The sequence below is a fragment of the Sebastes fasciatus genome, chromosome 13, assembly GCF_043250625.1.
Source record: "Sebastes fasciatus isolate fSebFas1 chromosome 13, fSebFas1.pri, whole genome shotgun sequence".
NCBI lineage: Eukaryota > Metazoa > Chordata > Actinopteri > Perciformes > Sebastidae > Sebastes > Sebastes fasciatus.
Window position 1 is genome coordinate 10,541,252 of NC_133807.1, and position 18,398 is coordinate 10,559,649.

An 18,398-nucleotide genomic window follows, 5' to 3' on the forward strand; every position below is an offset into this window, starting at 1 on the left:
GCAGACTTTGGATATGCCTGGGATGCACCGTAGCTGCACGGGAACACCATATCAAAGCTGTTAGAGATCAAGGTTAGCTGTTAGCTAAAGGAAGCTTTGCAAGAAACTTATCCTGCATGCCTTTAGTCCCGTCACATCATTCCTCTTATATTTCTGTCTTCCTCTAACCACTGACACCCTCACCACCCGCCTCCTCTTGCTTCTCCATTTCTGCCTCTCGGAACGGAGACGAGACAGATTTATACTCCGGCTCTGCTGCTCGCCACTTCGTGCTGGAACGGCAGCGGCGTCTTTGATATTTCTTGAAGTGGCCGGAGTGTGGGAACAGGGGAATGTCTCACCCTCTCTGGGTGGCAGTTTTATTTTATTTTTTTTTTCCACGTGGTGACACCCAGCCAGCGTCAGAGTTGCAGCCAGCTCAGTCCTAACACAGAAATCCAGAGCATTACAGCAGGCGCGAGGCTTTGTCTATATTAAGAGCTGGTCTCTGAGAGCAGCAGCTGGCCAACGGGCAGACTCTCGCCCAACGTCAACCTCCAGCTGAACTCATGGCCAAAACAAATTGTTGCAGGTGACCTGGGGTCGACTGTAACCTTCTCATTCAAAACAGGAGTCCGGGCACAAAGTTTAATATGTTTTTAAAAGTGGTCAAATCTGGTTTACATGCTCAAATTTAGTCTGAATTAGAGCCGAGAGTCAAACTGCAGCCTCCAAAATTACATTTTAGACTTCATGAAGGCAGGGTTTATTGCAGGATTGGTGTCATTATCGATTAACCTGCTGATTCTTTTCTGAATGAATCATTTGGTCTATCAAATCTAAGAAAGTAGATGATTCAGTCGTTTTGGTCTAAGTCGACTAAGGTTTCTTTAGCTGATTAGTTGCTTTTTATGCTTTTTTTGCATCCTGAATGACTTATTTCGAAGAAACTTATGAGCACATCTCTGATAAACACAAGATTTAAGGTGGTGCTTTTGAGTGATTCTTTGTGGAGAAACTCAGTTTGACAGATCTTTTGATTAAATCAACTAATTGATTAAATCGTATGAGTGTTAGTCGACTAAGTGTTTCTTTGATTGAGGACAGCCCTATAAAGAAGATGGCGGGGGAAAAAAAGGCTGATCACAATTTGACGTCTTCAGATGTTTTGTTTTGTCTGACCAACAGTCTAAAACCCAAAGATATATAATTCACAGTGATATATATACACTAGAGAAAAGCAGAAGCAAATCCTCACATTTGAGAAGCTGAAATCAGAATATGTTTGACAAGGATGCATTATTATATAAACAACTGAGCCAGAGAATGAGTTATTGTGTAGTCTCAGTTTTTGTAATAACACATTCTGTGTTTGTGTGTCTTCAGGCTACCCTCCGATGCCCAGCAGCCTGTACTCCAGCCACTACCTGTCCCTCGGGCACCTGGATCCTCCCTCGCTCTCCCAGCACCCTCTCTACGACTCACATAAAGGTCAGTCGCTGTCATCAACAACGTTCACGGAGACAAATGGCTGAATTTAGTGTACAGATTCTCTCATATCCTGATGATTCAAGAGTGGAAATAGGTTTTTTCATTTAGTGAGAAGGCTGAAATGGGCAACATTCGGCTGCTTTGATTCTTATTTTATTTTCATGCTAAAATGTTTAGTACATCTTCTGTTCCTGGATATGACTGTTGATCTACTGTAGGTTTGTGTTACTGTTATATTTTCTTGGCAAGTTGACATTTAGATATTTATCATGCTCACCTCTGCCTGCGTGCTGCTGCTGAATCTTCATCTGTTTCAACAGTTTGTGTTCACATAGTAGGTGCGTGTTTCTGGTTTTAGACTCATGTTTCTTATGTTTTGTGTGTTTTCAGAGGGCTTTTACCTGCCAGCCTCCTTGAGCCAGTTGCCTCTCCACCCTCCATCTGCTCCTCCGACCGCCCCGTCCAGCTCCACACCCCCTCAGAGGACGTCACGGGACGGGGGTAGGGACCGGCCTTACCGGGGAGAGAGGGAGAGGGAGAGAGAGAGGGAGCGGTTGAGAGAGGAACAGAGGCCGCACAGCGTGGTGGACCTGACACAGGACGGGAGGAGCGAGGAGGACCGCAGGGCGAGGAGCGGCGACCGGGAACGAGAGAAAGAAAGGGACCGGGACACCGAGCGAGACAGAGATGGTTGGTCCTTCCATCCTCACCACCACGAGCAGAAGTCACACTCCCAGCCCTCCACAGTGCAGCCCAGATCCAGGCCGTCGCCTCCACAGCACTCCTTCCCTTCAGGCGGGGGTGGGAGGTTTCATGGACAAGAAACAGACAAAGGGGGTCGGGATGAAGAGGGGGGCTCTCGACCCCACCACAACCATAACTCTAACGCTAACTCAAATAACTCTCACTCAGACAGACAAAGGAGGAATGACTCTGTGGCCACGTCAGCTGGGACCGTCCACATCTACGGCCTTCCTCCTGCGCTTCAGCCCGCCGCCGCTGGCCTGCCTCACCCCTCCACACCCAGAGAGTCTATGAGAGAGCAGCGAGTCACCGCACCGACATATGTGCCTTCTGTGGAGGTTTATGACGAGCGGGTCGGGCCCATCCAGATCGCCTCGCAGGCCCGCGACAAACACGCCGAAAAACACAGAGAAAGAGAAAGGGAGCGAGACAGAGAGCGCGATAGAGACAGAGAGCGCGATCGGGAGAGAAACAGGGAGAGGGAGAGCTACAGGTTTCCTGAGAGGAGCCTGATGGAGCATCCTCGACTCTCCCAGTCAGGCGATTCAGGCAATCAAAGAGAGGAAGGTTCTGTCATTTGTTCCAATGGTTCCGTTGGTAAACGAGGCCAGGACGCATCCTACTCCTCCAGTCAATCAAGGTTCAGCCCGGAAACCAGGGACATCTCTAAACACTCAATCCGATTGGGCATAGAGCGGGCAGGGGCGGAGCCTAAGTGGAATACTATCAGCCCATTAACCAACTATGCCACGAGTCACATGGCTGCCCTGGCAGCCCAACACGGACACACACTCTCCTCCCCCCACAGCCAGCCGACACACACACAAATGCCCCATTCCCCTCACACAACGCACCGGCCCAGCAACAACCCACACTCCGCCCATAGCCATTCCCCCCAAACACACCCCTCCCAACACGGACACGGGCGTGCGGGCGAGGAGGGGAGTCAGAGACGCTACCTGGACCCATCTGCGCTCTACCGACCTGGGGGGTCACTGGCAGGAGAGCGAGGCGGGGGAGCAGGGTCGGATCCCGCAGAGGTTTCAGCCATGCAGAGTCTGATTAAATACAGTGGAAACTTTGCCGCTGAAGGCCCTGGGTCCTCCAGGCACGCTAATGATGGCCGAGGGCCCTTCGGGGGTCTGGCTAGCGTTGGGATGGAAGCCGAAAGAGAGAGGGAGAAGGAAAGAGAGAGGGAAAAAGATAGAGAGCGGGAAAGGGAAAGGGAGAGAGACAGGGGGGAAAGAGAGAGGGAGAGAGACAGGGAAAGGGTTTCAGTTGTATCAGGTGGTTCAGGGTCGTTGAGGGTGCCTCCCCAGCTGAAGAGAGAGCAGGAGCGGCCGGACAGCGCCCGCTCGTTTGGCCGGGAGGCGGAGGGAGAGGTGCGTCACCCTCCGGTTGGCATTGCTGTGGCTGTGGCCCGGCAGAGAGACAGTGGGAGCCACAGTAAACAGACCAGTGGACCCTCAGACACACAGAGAACCCTGCTGCAAACAGCCATCAAAGGTAATGATGTCTTTTATGTAAGAAACACCAGAAAACTCACTGCATCGCTGGTCTACTGCTTAACACAGTCTTAACACATGACCTATATTCCTGTGGTGTTAACCCTCTAGTAAAATATTGGCTTTCTTGCATGTGAATGATGGAGGTACACATGGAGCTGAATCATTTCTATTGTGACGCATTATCATTGGATATAAGTTTGAAATGCTTGCAGGAGTCGTGTGGCGACGTTCGCTCAATCACACAAGTCATTTTATATTTGATAGTTTCTGGCAAGTTAAATCAAGTATACTTACTATATTTGAAACATTTTCCTAATGCATTTCCTCCTGCTTTTGCTTTCAACTCTGTCCGCTGTAGCTCCCCTCAGAATGGCACTGCAGGGATCATAGATCCCCTTAGTTAAATGAACCAAGAGCAAATGATTCCTCATTTTGGTTTCCATGAATAATGGAGGATTCATTTTCTTTTTCAGATCAAAGTCATGTTTCCTCAGCCCCCTGTTTGACTTTGAGATGTTCATGCACGATTGGGATTGTAGAAACAACCCCCCCAGCCCCCCCCAGCCCAATATTACTAATTATGTCATGGGTTGTATTTTGTTGAAAGGCTCCTTTTGGCGAGTCTGTAGGCTCTCTGTGCTGCATAGCAATTCCTGCCATACAGCGCTCTATTCTTGTACGTCAAGGTCATTCAGCTACAGTGCTCCCTCTCCATCTCTCTGTCTTTCTCCTTGTTTCTGTTTCTGTCTCAGCTCCGTGCTCTTTCTGTCCTCCCACAGCTCAGCCCCTCTCCCTCTCTCTCAGTCTCTTGCTCTTTTCATTTCGTTGAATGCCTCCCTCCTTCCCCACCCTTCCTTCCTCTCTGAGAAGGTCTTTGTAGCGGCGCTCCCTCCTTGTCCCACCTCAGGCCCCCTGCTCTTTCTCCACTCTTTTCTTCAGCCCCTCCACCCCACCACCACCCGCTCTGCATTAAACATGTCATTACAGAGTGCTGCTAAAAGCTACAAACAAGCCTTGAATTACAATAAGACCATGGGTGCGTTGCTAAGCAATGGATCACTCTTGAGAATGACGGACTGTGTGTGTGTGTGTGTGTGCGTGCGTGAGTGTATATGAGGAACCGCGGGAGATGTTTGTGTATTTGCCTGCATGCGTGTGCATGCACGTGCATGCCTGTTGGGGGCGTTTATTCATTTCCTTGCTCGAGCAGAGTGATTGGTCTAATAGCGTCAGCCCCTCTCGCTGAGAAGAGCTCTAAATAAACAGCAGAGGATTTACGCAGAAAACACAAATAGATGGATGGATGGATGAGCGGATGGATGGAGGGAAGCAGGGAGGAGGAGAAGAAGGATAGGCTAATGATAAGACATGGACAGATGGACGTAGATCGATAGGTTGATAGACGGGAAGAGAGAGGTATGTCAGGAAGTAAAGAAGTGAAAAGAGAGTGTGAGATGGAGGAGTGGGGAGAAAGAGTGGGCGTGCAGCGCTAATCGTTGGCTTTCTGATGCAGGGAGGATAGCATGTGGGACAGGCTCCCTGTAACCTTGGTAACAGTCTTGAAACCTTTCCTGCGGAGCATGTCAGGGATTGTTAAAGTCCCTTGTCCCTTTACAGGCTACACACACACACACATGCACACACTTTTAGAGCAGAACTGAAGGGTTCAGCACACTCGTATAAAACCTTTCTGCTGCTCGGGGACCTTCAGTCAGCGTCGATGAGATGGAAGAGGGTTAACGGGAAAGAGTGCGAGGAGGAGAGCCTCATGTTTATTCTGGACTGCTTGGTTGAGTGCTCCTGCTTTTTACATTTTTTTTTACTTTCCATCTCTGTCTTTTGCCGTTGGCCCTCATAGTAAGCACCATGGGTTTCAGGCTGTGTGTGTATAGTGAGGCAGTAGTGGTATGTTCACACATCTCCTGTGGCACTAGACTAATAACTGATAAGAGCTGACACTCCGAGTGAGAGCTGTCACTCTTTGTGTGTGTGTGTGTGTGCGCGTTTGTACAGTATGTGTGCACACACTGGCCCAACATCGTATTTTTAGCTTCTCCCCTCGTTTTGACATGCTGTGTCGTGTCACCATTATGTAGCCAGTGTCACCTTGTCTTCTCCCCCGCTCTCCTCTGATGTCGCACAGTTTCCTCTTTTACTTTTCACCACATTATTGCTTCCTCTTTCCTCTCAATTAGGGCTTCAACTAATGATTATTTTCATTGTTGAATATTTTCTTGATTAATCAATAAGTTGTTTGGTCTATAAAATCTCAGAAAATGTTGAAAAATATTGATCGGTGTTTCCTGAAGCCCAATATGACGTCATCAAATGTCTTGTTTTGTCCACAACTCAAAAGATATTTCAGTTTACTCTCATAGAGGAGTAAAGAAACCAGAAAATATTCACATTTAAGAAGCTGGAATCAGAGAATTTTGATTTTTTTCTTTAAAAAAATTTACTCGAACCGATTAATCAATTATCAAAATAGTTGACGATTAATTGATTAATCATTGCAGCTCTGCTCTCAACTATCCTGTATATCTTCTTTCACTTTTCTTTAATGCATATCATATTTGGGATCAGGGTTTAGACACACAAGGAGCCTCAGTGATGCAGCTACTAAACATCTTTATCTGTGCCTGAAACCATAGATGAGGAGCGAGGGGAGGACCGTGGTCGTCACCACGACGACCGAATGCTGGCCGGCCGGCTGGAGCGCGAGCAGGAGAAGGTGCTCAGGTAAGTGGATGTGGCGGATGGAGTCATTTTACCCTTATTAACCCAAACATGAACCGTTGCCAATGGAAATAGTGAAAAAAATATTTGTGTTAGACGTCAACCGTGACAAAAAATATGTACTCTGTTTTCAATTACATATTTTGCGTTCATAAAATATATTTCTAAACTCACATTATTAAATAAAACTGTGTCTTGTTTCCTCCCAGAGAGTCTAAGGAGCTGGCCGAGTTTACGCAGATGCACCCCACCCCGCTGTCTAGCGGCCTGACACCCAGTATGATGACACCCAGCCTCATGACCCCCAACCTTATGGTGACGGGAGGGGCTGCTCTGGCAGGGGCGGGGCGATGGCCTCACGACCCCTCAACTCTGACCTCTCACCCCTGGATGCCCCGACCTGGAGCGCCCCCAGTCTGGCTCTCCAGCTCCCCATACAGTATGTGGACGTGACTGGAGACACTTACTAACTGCTTTAAGCATATGTTTAGATGTTCCCAAAATTGCACTTAACATTCCTTGTGGCACCTTTTGTATAACGGCTGAACTCCATTTATTTAGTGATTTCAAGAATTGTACAGCTTATATCAGGATTAGATGTACTTCAGAAAATGACTCGGCACTCATTTTGATTAAAAAAGTAATTTCCAAGCTAAATGACAAACATTACCAAGTTCTAACTCAGCTGTGAAGATTTTTCTTTTTTTGATAGTGATCTGAATATTTGTGGGGTTTGGACTATTTGTTAGATAAAACAAGCATCTACATGCACAACAAAAGTTCTCTTGTCAGACATGAATGACCTTCCATGTCTTCCTGTGTGCTGCCACTTCATATGTCCACTAGGGTGACAGATGTGGACAAGTACAGCAGCACGCCACACAGAGCATTAGTAGTACAGTAGTACCAGCAGCTCTTGCCCTTTTCAGTCAGCATCTATGTCTTCTTCTCTCTGTCAGCAGTTATCCACTGTGGTGCTAAACACTAAAGAGTCTAAATCAGTTCAACACCAGAACGTGGCGTGCTTGCAAAATTCTACATGCGCCTGTGTAGCGTTTAGTGATTGGTGTAGCAGAAAAAGGGAGGTGTTGTCTTTGTGTCCAGAGGCTCGTCCAGCAGCAGCCTCCAGGGGTCAAGTTCCACAGACATTCCTGATCTTTGCAGGACATTCCTGCTCCTCCAACGCTCGCTGTCCAGAAATAACAGCATCAAGACACACACACACACACACACACACACACACTCACACTCATACTTATGAGTTTAAACATAACTGTACACACAACATCTGAAAGTATGGAAACACACACAAACACGAGGAGCTCCCCAAAGGCCGGCTCTGTCTAGACACAGAGGGCAAAAAAACAAAATCACTCAAAAAGCAGCGTTCAGTGAGTGCTCACTGATGTAGCTCTATTATGGCTTCAGCAGGGGTATACATACTGGGTGAAGAATGATGCTGAGTTAATGTTAGTTTTAGCTTTGCTGAAAAAAAAAAATTTTTTTCGTCTCAATCTCTAACATTTTTCACACTTTTTCTTCCCCTCCCCTCCCATTCAGGCCTGGGTCCTTCCTCACTCCACCAGACCCTCCCCCCAGGCTACCAACCCTCTCTGCAAGGCTCCATGCCCCCTCCCTACCAGTTTGCCAGGGACCCACAGTCTGGACAGCTAATAGTCATCCCCACTGAACACCTGCAACACTACGGTATGAAAGCCAGTCTCTCTCTGTATGTGTGCGTATGAAATCTAAAGTATGGGCGCATGATGTTGGTTTGCTGATTTTATCGCTTATAAAATTGCAATTTATTGCATTTTAGCAAAAAGAAATGATAATCATGTTCATTTTGAAACAGATGTTAGTGTTGGTAATTACTGTAAACAAATGAGACCATATCCAACAAGATTGACAGCCTCCATATGTTATTGTGGACTGTGTGCCAGTAGTTTTGCTGCTTTTCAGCACAAACAAGAGAACGCTGTGATGCACTTTAAACAGGATTATCCTCTTCTGTAAAGTAAAAGGGAAAACAAACAATAAATTAAGCTTTGATTACAAATGTATATATACAGATATTGAGTCAGCTGTAACACCAATCCTGAAAACTAGTTAGCAGGCGAGAAGAAAAGTCTGAACAGTCAGCTAAGAGTAATGGGTAAACATTTGAAACCGTTATCTAAATATAATGTGTAAGTGGTTGAAATAGTTAGCTAAAAGTAACGGATAAACATTTGAAACATCTGGCTTCTGCCAATCCAAGTGGCACAGATGCAGAACTTAATTAGACCAACCTAAACGTAAGTTAATTTGTGTTCAAACGATATTGTAACATCTACTATTATGTCTACATTTGAATCATTAATAGTTAAATAACATCCAGTATAAATTCAATTCCAATGAACACATCTGGAGCACGACGGGTGGCGTCAATGAAGGGGTAGTTCATCTGACAGGGCAGTGGGGGTACGTCCCACTGCAGTAGAGGGTGGATGTTTTTCCTCCATTGGGTTGTGGGAAATGTAGTCTTCATTTTGAGAGATGAAGCAGCAACGATACTGTCAAACACTTCATCTTAAATATGAAAAATGTCATGGCAAAGAATGCTACTTAAACACCTTACTTCTCCTCCATCGCTCCGCAGGAGGTGATGTACTGGAGCGTGGAGCCTCGGTGTGGCCGGGGGTATACGGTACAGGCAGCTCGCTGCAGCATGCAGCCCAGCTCCAGCTCCTCTCCCAGCAGCAGATGCTCCGGCAACAGGAGCTGCTCATGATCCAGCAGCACACAGCGCAGGTCCTGGAGCTGCAGAGGAACGCACAGCTAGTCGTAAGTGGACTTACACACACACACGTATCAATAGCTACACATAATTCAAACCCCATATTCAAAGACCTTTACATACCTTTATGCTTGTATATGGTATATATCCACCTACATCTCCAAACACAAACATAAAACACAGCAGTCCTGCAGCTGCAGGAGACTTTTATGTGCAAATATTAATGTCCTTACAAATACACATCCACAATAAACACATACTGTAGATGCTCCTGGCTCTGTAGAGGAATGGAGAACTAGAAGTGAGACAAATAATATTGCATACACACATAAAACCCACATTCTACGACTGGGTGAAGAGTTACAGCAATACTTAAAGGATAAGGCGGATATTTGGTGTTCTACTTATTGTCAACAAATCCCACAAAAAGACCAAAACCAACAATGTGGCTGTATCTCAATACTCTCTGACTTCCCTATCCTGTCTGTGGCACTCAGCCCCAAACCCACTGCTCCCTGCTGAAGAGTTCAATCTTAAAAAATGGGTCACACATATATTTTCAATTGGAGAAAAAAGCCTCAGTAGTTTCCCAGAGATGATGTACACCCTTCACACATTTCATATCATAGTGAAGTTGTATAACACATTCAATAAACAGCCTCTCGCACAGCACATCCTGCAGCTGCAGGAGAATACAGTCCAGGAAGTCCAAACAATGCAGCCACACACTAATATTTATGCCCTGAAGCAAAGTGTGTCACATCATACGTACACGCATATAAAGCCACCTCCTCTCCTGTGTTTCAGGAGCGTTTAAAGGCCAGCGAGCACCGGCCAGAGATGGAAGAAAAGGCAGACAAGCGGAACGCCGACCCCAAACCCCGCCCCTCCTCGATATCTTCTCCGTCTCCCTCGCCCGTCCTGCACCCCCGCAAACCTCCCCCTCCCTCTCGCTCGCCAACCCCGTCTACCTCCTCCCTCACCCCGCTGCCTCCGCTCCCCTCACCGGTGACCACCCTCAAGTCAGAGGAAGGCGGGCAGAGAGTGTTGTCTCACCCACCGACGCCCCTGCCTTATGCGCCTTCCCCCCGCTCAGCCTCTCCGCCCCCGTCCTCGCCACGGCGGCCTAAACTGGAGGCGGCCGAGGAGGGGGAGGTGGGACGGAGGGAGCAGAGAGAAGGACAGAAGCCGGCCTCTGCACCCTTTCAAGGCATCTACTCTGGTGAGTCTGGAGGAATCTAACAACTCAACATTCATCAGCTGCTCAGCCAAATTACTGACCTGTGTACTGAAATGTCTTGTTAGCTTGTTGGGCTTAAGGCCACCTGTACTATGCCAGGTCATTATGAGATGTTGGGGCTCATCTACTATGTGTTTGATACTTTAAACTATTGAAGAAAGTTTGAGCAGTGGATACATCATGCATGATATTGGATTAATCTTCTCTGACCTCCTTTATTTCTTTTTTTTATTATGACAGATCTCCCTTCTGGTTACCCTTACCCACCATCTGGCTCACATTTCCCACCTTATCACATCCCAGCACCCACAGGGGCAAACACAGAGGTTGTCCCACCCCACCGCTCTCGTTCTACTGTCTCTGCTGCCCCTTTGCCCTCAGCAACCGTCCATTCAAGGCTGCTGGACGCAGACATCAAGCCACAGAAGCTAGAGCCGTCAAAGACGGGATCTTTTCTCAAGCAGGAACCTGGTGCGGAGCAGCGTCCGCTTGACATGACGCCAGAACGTTTGGGTCCTCTTCGCCGGATTCGCAGCCCTGCGCTAGCCAGCCGGGACAGAGAGGAAGACGTGGAAGCCCCGAAGCCCCAGCCTCAACCACTACCTCTGCGTGTCCCCAGCCCTCCACCGCTTCAAGGTGAACAACTAGAAGAAGTCAGGGAGGAAGAGAAGGAAGTAGGGCAAATCAAAATGGAGGCGTCATCTTACTCCTGTCAGGCAGTATACCCCCTGCCTCCTCCACTCACAGAGGCTGAGCCTAAACCAGAGGTCATCAAGGATCCAGAACAATATCCACTGTGCATCACTGCAAATTCAGACAGTCAGGAATCGGCTCAGATGTGTGCGTCGCTAGAACAAATCACCGGCTCGGTGTGTGAACAAGAACAGCCAGACACTCCAATCAACTCGTTCACTCCAAGTCAGAAAGAAAGTGTCAATGAAACTCCCGTTTATCCTCTTCCCACCTCCAACTCGCCGCTCCCGCTGGTCATCGGACCTGAGGATCCCATGGCGGGGATGTACGCTCTGCTGGCAGCCAGTGAAATGGTCCAGGCTCGCCCCAGCACCCCACCGGCCCCGACACTCTTACCGCAGATAGAGAACCCTTCCCTTGGTGTGGACTGCAGCAGCGCCGATGCTCTGGAGATGGTGGCGCTGGAGGGGATGGCCCTGCTTAGCCAAATGGCCCAGCGAGAGATGGAGCACATCAGCCTGGAGCAAGGTGAGTAGATATAAGGGGGTGAGAGTTGGAGAATAAGAGAGTAGAGAGGGCGGGAATGAGGGAAATAAAGAAGACGAGTTTATAAAAGAGGTTTTTTTTTTTTATTTCTCTAATGTTTTAAAATCCTCTGCATCCCATTCAGATCTGACATTAGAGGGTCTGGACTGTCTTCTTGAAGCAAGCAGACAGATTTTGTTGGAGGCCATCGAGAAACAGTCCCACATTGATCTTCCCAGAACGCTGGACCCCAACAAGAAGTACAGCTGGAGGCAGAGAAAGGAAGAGCCGGTAAGATGTAGAAAATGTCACGGGTCACCTAGAGATGAAAATGTGTTAGTCTGTGTAATGCCGTGACACTTCTTTTTCTCCCCTATCTGCAGCTGTACAGTAAAATGTCAATGGACGTGTTGGACGCAGTGGAAGTGGAATACCGTGTCCGCCTGGCCGAGCTGCAGAAGACGTACAAGGAGAAGCAGCGAGATCTGAGCAGGCTGCAGAGACGCAGAGACAAGCGGTGAGCTCACACACTTACTGCAAGAAAACACATACAAGAGGAGTTAATCTCACTGCTGCTATTATCATACACACATTTAAAAATGTTCCCACGTCGCCACCCCAGACAAACACACACCTATAACTCTTTTATGCATATGTCAGTGAGCGGCAGCAGCAGGAGGATGAGAGGCGGAGTCTGACCAGACGGGGCAGAGGGCGACCCAGGAAGAGGAAACACTTGGCTACACCTCCCAAACTGGACAGCAGGCCTGGAAAGTGAGTCAGCTCTCCACCTTAATTCAGACATGTTTTGCATGTTTTTTGGTTTGCCTGTTTCGTTTTTGTTCAGTACAAAAACAGTTCAAATATCCCGATGTCCCAGGGTGGGTAGGACAGTGCAATACTCCGAGGACTCTGAAGCTGGGGAGGGGCAAAGGAAGAGGTTCCGGGTGTCCAGAGAGGAAGAAGAGACGGAGGCGGGAAGTGGAGGAGTGAAGATGAAAAAGAAGAAAAAGAAGAAGAAGAGCTGGAATGACCAGGAGCCATCCACCAGTCATGCTCTGGAGGTAGGAGGCCACTTGGAAGTGCATGTTTAGATTTTGGCCGCAGTGTTACACCAGTTGTTCTGATTTAAATAACAACATATTTTTTGTGGTGTTGTCAGGTGTTGAAGGCGAAGCGTGACCACATGTGCGAGCAGGAGCAGCTGGCGTCGGACCTCGACAGAGCGCTTTCGCTCTCGCAGCTCGGCTCACTCGGCGCATCTCGCAAACTTACCTCCAGCTCCAAATTGGACAAGTCGAAGGGCAAGTCTGCGGAAAGTCGAATGAAGGAGCACGGCATCCACCCGTCCGCCAAAGCAGGGAAACACAAGATTGCCGTCAAGGCCTCTTCTTCGGAGACTGTCCGGAAGGTGAAAGGTCAGAAGAAGACTGCTTTGTTCTCTCCCATGAGATCAGAGCTCAGCAGCTGCTCCAACAGTGAGTACCTGAACATAACTGCTTTATGTGACTGATGCTGTCAGAGAAGAACTAAGAGAGTCCAAATAATGTTTCTTCATCAAAACACAGTTTTATATCTATCCAAAATATAGTATAACACCAGACTTATCCTTTTAAAATCGAACTCATAGATTAGTTCAGTGGTAACTGAAATGCGAAAATGCAGTTCAGGAATATGGAGCTTTACAATCTGTACAGGATACGACACCCTCTGTCCTTAACAGTGTGACCCTCTCATCGGATAAGGAAAAACTTAACCAGAAAAAGTCTGAAGAAGTCTCACAGTTACACAAGCACATTCACTGCCCTCTGCCCGGTTAAACCACTGCCACATATCTGTAATATGCTGTAGTTGTTTTTTTGTGCACATGAAGCATAGATGAAGTCTCGTGAAATGAATCCTTTTTGCGAACCAATTTGCTGGAGAGCTTCAATGCTTCATGAAGCTTCATCTCGCCATCACTAGCACATGGCTAATTATTATGCAGAATGACAGCGATCAGTTGGAACAAAGGATTGCATTGGTCAAACATATTTCCACAGGTGGAAATCCGCTGAAGTACCGCATTCATAAGAACCCACAAAATAAGTCTTTATACATTTCTGTGCTAATTTTTAGAAAAATCCAAAATCCATGCTTTGTGTGAAACGGCTTTTACACTTGCCACTTTTATCTCGTTGAATGGAGAATATTCCTCATCTAACCTGTTGAGTTGTAGACTTAAAGACTTCTTCCAATCAAACCATCTGCGTGTGCTTCTTCCTCTTGAGACCAGCATGCTGCGTACATGGTGGCATTATAAAACTACATCACGGTAGTAGTAGAACATTGGGTCATCTAGTTATGTTGACCTTAGCCAAGTCAGAGATTCAAAATAATATAATATAGATTCAGGTTTAGTTTGAAGAATGATGTTGAGGTCGAGCAGAAATCTTCTTGGTGTCCGACTCTTTATTTCATGAATCATTAATCGCACTTTCTCTGCACCAGACTCAGATTCAGAGGAGCACAATTCTGCTCGAAGGGGCTGGCCCCCTCTCTCAGGGACGCGTTCCCACGGCAACCTGACCAGGAAGAGGCGATCCGCATCGTCGCCGACGTCCCTGCTGTCCAGCCAGAAGTCTCATAAGAAGAAACACAAGCACTTATCCCTGCTGCTGGAGGAAGCGGGCCTCAGCTCCTCCGACGACTCCTTCGACCAAGGTTACTGACCAAATCTTACAGCTCCTCGCCCCTCGCTGTTAAGTCAGACAGAAACGTGTCTTTGAGCCTCGTCACAGCTTGTGTCTTTGTTTGCGTTTCGCTAATGCAGACTGTGCTTTAGCTCGACGATCTCTACCTCTCTTGCTGCTGGCTTCTCTATAAAGTTGCCTTTTGTTTTTTAAAGAGTTGACCTATTTCTATGGTGTTTTTTATTGCCTGGATTGCAAAAACCGATTTTGTAGCATTTGTACATTGAATAATTGTGTGAATTGTGAGATTCTTTCATAAAGTTGTATTGCAGTTTGGTACCTATAAGCTTTATTAAAGGTGTTGATTTGATTGGCACAGAAAGCGAAGCGCTGTGGTCCTTGTGTCTGCTTCATCTGTCTGTCCGTCTCCGTCAGTCTGTCCAGCTGCACCTCACACATCCTTTAGACCGCTCTGTTCGTCAAATATCCCTTTTAGAGCTCCTGAGAAAAAAGGTTGGAAAACACTGTTCAGCTTAAGGTTTATGTTTGTGAAACTTGAAACATATATTTAGGAGATTAGTTCAGAGCACACAGAGTTGAATCTGATGGGACGGATAACAAGACATTTATTTCCTGGTCAGTTTAAAATAAAGAGAAATGTAATGATAGTTTTTCTAATTTTGGGGATTTTTTTAGTTAAATTTACTAAATGTTTGTTGATGATGTGGTGTAGTTTTTTGCTGGTGTTGGGGAAATAAATGCATCGCTACTCATTCTAAACTTCTTGACGGCACCAATCATATTAGCTGCTGGGGATATTTGGACAATAGAGCCCTCCTCTGTGTCTACTAAACCTTCAAATAACCCTTCTCCCTTTTACGTTGCTCTGTCAGACACCTTGCTCTGTCCTCTCACCTTTCCCTCCTCACCTTTGCCCCATCCCTCCCCGTCCTACCCATGATGCTTTGAGTGTCTCTCAGCCTGTTCTGTGTGCTTGTGCTGCTGCTGCATTTACAGAAGCTTGGCAAAGGACTAGCGCAGCCTTGAGCCTACGCTACCTCGCTACGGCTAGTAGGCTAAAGCTTTGCTTAAGCTTGACTGTGCTAAGGCCAGGCTACGCTACAGCTAGGCCGCTCTCTCGCCACCTCGCTGCCCCACCCTGCCTGAGGCCACACCCCTGTCACCTGCTCTGTAAGTAGGAAGTGCCCCTCCCTCTATTCTTTATTGACCGCTAACATGGACCGTGATGAAATTGACCTACAGAACATTAACTTTTACCTTTTTTTATTTTTTATTTTTTATTGTTCTCACAAATTAAAGCTCTTTAATGAGAGCCACGGTTACCTCCACTCTCCCGACTTTATGTCTCCTGATGGCTTGTAAAAGTTAATAGGGAGACTTTTGGTGCTCTGCTGGGAAAGAGGATGTAACCATGGTTACTCGTACCAACATTATACCAATGGGCCTCACAGGGCTGTCCTCTCAGTGCCTGCTTGTTGTATCGTCTGCCTGCTTCAGTTAACACATAATGGATTCACAGTGCAACTCCAGATTTGGCTCCTAAAACAATTGCGGACAACCTTAAATTCGTTTTTTTTAAATATTTATTTTATTCTAGTCTATGTTGTTTAATTCAAACAAGCCTCATAAATCAAATCAAGCATTATTTTTTTGGCTAAAGAGTAACTTAACAACCCCTAAAAATCTTGTTTTTGCTAACCCCCGTTGGTTTAACTTCTCGCCTCGTTGCAGTGATGTCCAGGTGTACTTCGGTACGCCATGACATCACTGATCGTCATGGTTACAGCTGTAACGGACTTGAAACTTTTAACCAGAGAGGGCAGCAAAACAAAAACATTCAGCCTGGTGTTACTTTTTAATAAAACGTTTTGTTAGCACAAATCATAGCGAATTTTCTGACATGTCATTAAACGCTTTAATATCAGTGAGACAAAACAAATACAAAATGATGTTGTACTGTGAATCCACCCACAACGTTAACATGCTAACCCCTGCGGAGACGCTCCTCCTGCTCGTCTGTTGCCATGGACATAACTGCTAACTTACCTGCAACACACAGCTAACCAGCAGTATGCTACAGTATGTATATATATGTGTGTGTGTTTGTGTGCGCCTCTGCCTTTTTGTGTGCTCTTCTGGCCTGTCAGACTTAGTGGAAGAAGGAAGCAGTTTTTCACTTCTCTCTCTGTCACATTCTCTGTGGTTTTTTTTAAATAATAAATGATCTGAGTCAGAGTTTCAGAGTGCTCACATAGTCTCAGCAGTGTGTGTGTGTGTGTGTGTGTCAGCGTGGTTCACATGCATGTATGTGGTAAAGCCCAATTTTTCCTGCTGTATCTTGCTTACACAGCATTACAGTGTGAAGGCAGGCTGCAGTGGTTTGGACGGTCTATCTCTTCTCTCTCCACTGTTGTCTCTGATCAGCCTCCATGTTAAGATGTGGGAGAGTGTGTGTGTGTATGTGTGTGTAACAGTCGGTTATTATAAGGTCCAGGCTGCTCTAATCCTGCGCAGGGCTTAATTCAGTCTTTTTATTTAGTTTCTTGTCTTTTTCTTTCGTTAATTCATCTCCTCAGTGGTGCAGTCTTTGTGTCTGCAGTCATGTAGGAAGTGATTTGACCTTTGGCCTAGACCCCCCACGCTGCAGCCACAGTTTCTCTGAGCTTAAAATCTTTTCTCTGAAACAGAAACCTCCGAAGACGACTACGAGGACGAGTCCGATTCGGACGACGATGGCGGCTGCGAGGAGAGCGGGCTGGGTCTGCTGGCCAGGTTTGCGGCGAGCGCGATCCCCGTCAGCTCCACGCCGTTGAGCCTTCTCCATGACGGCAAACACCGCAGCAGGCAAAGCACTCTGGGTAAAAAAAAAAAACAGATACAAATGAGTTGCATGTGACAGAGCATGATGTCTGTGTAAATAATGAGAACGAATATGGAGAATGCCTTTTTGGTGGAAAGTAGCAAGAAGAAGAAAAGTAGAGAAAAACACAGTGATGTGTCTTTCCTTATATTTAACTAAAATACATAGAAGCCTGTTGTCTGCACAAACTCTCCTGCTTTTACTAATTTCACAGCAGGTTCTCCTGCCAGCTTTCCAGCATATAATTGTGATTTTTTTTTTTTTGTGGTTGAGCAGGTTTCATTGCCTGAGCGTTTGTTCAGGATTATATTATTGATTCATGGTTAAATATTCATTCGTTTCTAATTGTCACATCAGGCTGCGTGTAATGATTCACTCTTGAATTATGTATTAGTTTCAAATTGATCAATAGTCCTATTCACAGGGTTATTGATTTCAGAGAATCTAACACCTGAGTTTATTACTGGATGTATGTTTTTTTTTCTGTGCTTTGTGTGAGAGAGATGGGAAGAGTTTTTACACATGTGACCCTCTCCTCTCCTCCATCAGGGTCATCAGAGTGTGAGTGGTCGGACTCTGGCTCGGACTTGCGACTGAGGAAGTTCCCCTCTCTGCTTCACGGCAAACGCTCCGCCCCTGAGCTCCCCCTGTTGCCCCCGGCAACCCGTCGCATCGACCAGACCAGCCCCTGCAAACGAGATGAGCCAGCCAAACGCAAGCCTCTGCCCAAACCACGGCCCACGCCTCGGTCGCCACGACAATTCAGCTTCGACCTCCCCTCCGGCTCCGGGTTCGGAGGCTTCAGCGAAGACGAGGGCTGGACCCGGCGACGCAGCGAGAGGATCTTCCTCCACGATGCCACCACCTCGGCCAATCAGATGCCAGTGCCGGCCTCCGTTTCCACCAGTCAGAGCCTTTCCTCCTCCTCCAACTCGGCGCCACCTCTCACCCCAAAGCCAGCCTCCAGACCCAAACCCTCTCCGCCCAGCAGAGAGGGGAAAGATGTGGTGAAGGTACGTCAATAATTCATCGGGTTGTGATTCACCAACTGAGACGAGCCTTAAAAACAAAGCCTCTCTTTGCTCCTCTTTCTTTTCTCCTCTGTTACTGTTTCACTCCTCCTCTCCTCCTTCCCAAACTCTCTGGTTCC

At 47.0% G+C, this 18,398-nt stretch overlaps 1 protein-coding gene across 2 annotated transcripts in view; it reads left to right on the forward strand.

Moving 5' to 3' along the window:
• Nucleotides 1-18,398, forward strand: part of tnrc18 (trinucleotide repeat containing 18) — a 52,533-nt gene that overhangs the window by 19,899 nt on the left and 14,236 nt on the right. For both annotated transcript variants that reach the window (XM_074657391.1, XM_074657392.1), the window contains exons 4-19: nt 1,366-1,470; nt 1,861-3,720; nt 6,374-6,461; nt 6,668-6,897; nt 8,019-8,165; nt 9,100-9,284; nt 10,045-10,459; nt 10,718-11,698; nt 11,841-11,986; nt 12,079-12,212; nt 12,356-12,469; nt 12,576-12,759; nt 12,858-13,173; nt 14,186-14,398; nt 17,076-17,246; nt 17,798-18,261. In XM_074657391.1, the coding sequence (XP_074513492.1) occupies nt 1,366-1,470; nt 1,861-3,720; nt 6,374-6,461; nt 6,668-6,897; nt 8,019-8,165; nt 9,100-9,284; nt 10,045-10,459; nt 10,718-11,698; nt 11,841-11,986; nt 12,079-12,212; nt 12,356-12,469; nt 12,576-12,759; nt 12,858-13,173; nt 14,186-14,398; nt 17,076-17,246; nt 17,798-18,261 (5,753 nt within the window). The remainder of the gene's footprint in view (nt 1-1,365; nt 1,471-1,860; nt 3,721-6,373; nt 6,462-6,667; nt 6,898-8,018; nt 8,166-9,099; nt 9,285-10,044; nt 10,460-10,717; nt 11,699-11,840; nt 11,987-12,078; nt 12,213-12,355; nt 12,470-12,575; nt 12,760-12,857; nt 13,174-14,185; nt 14,399-17,075; nt 17,247-17,797; nt 18,262-18,398) is intronic.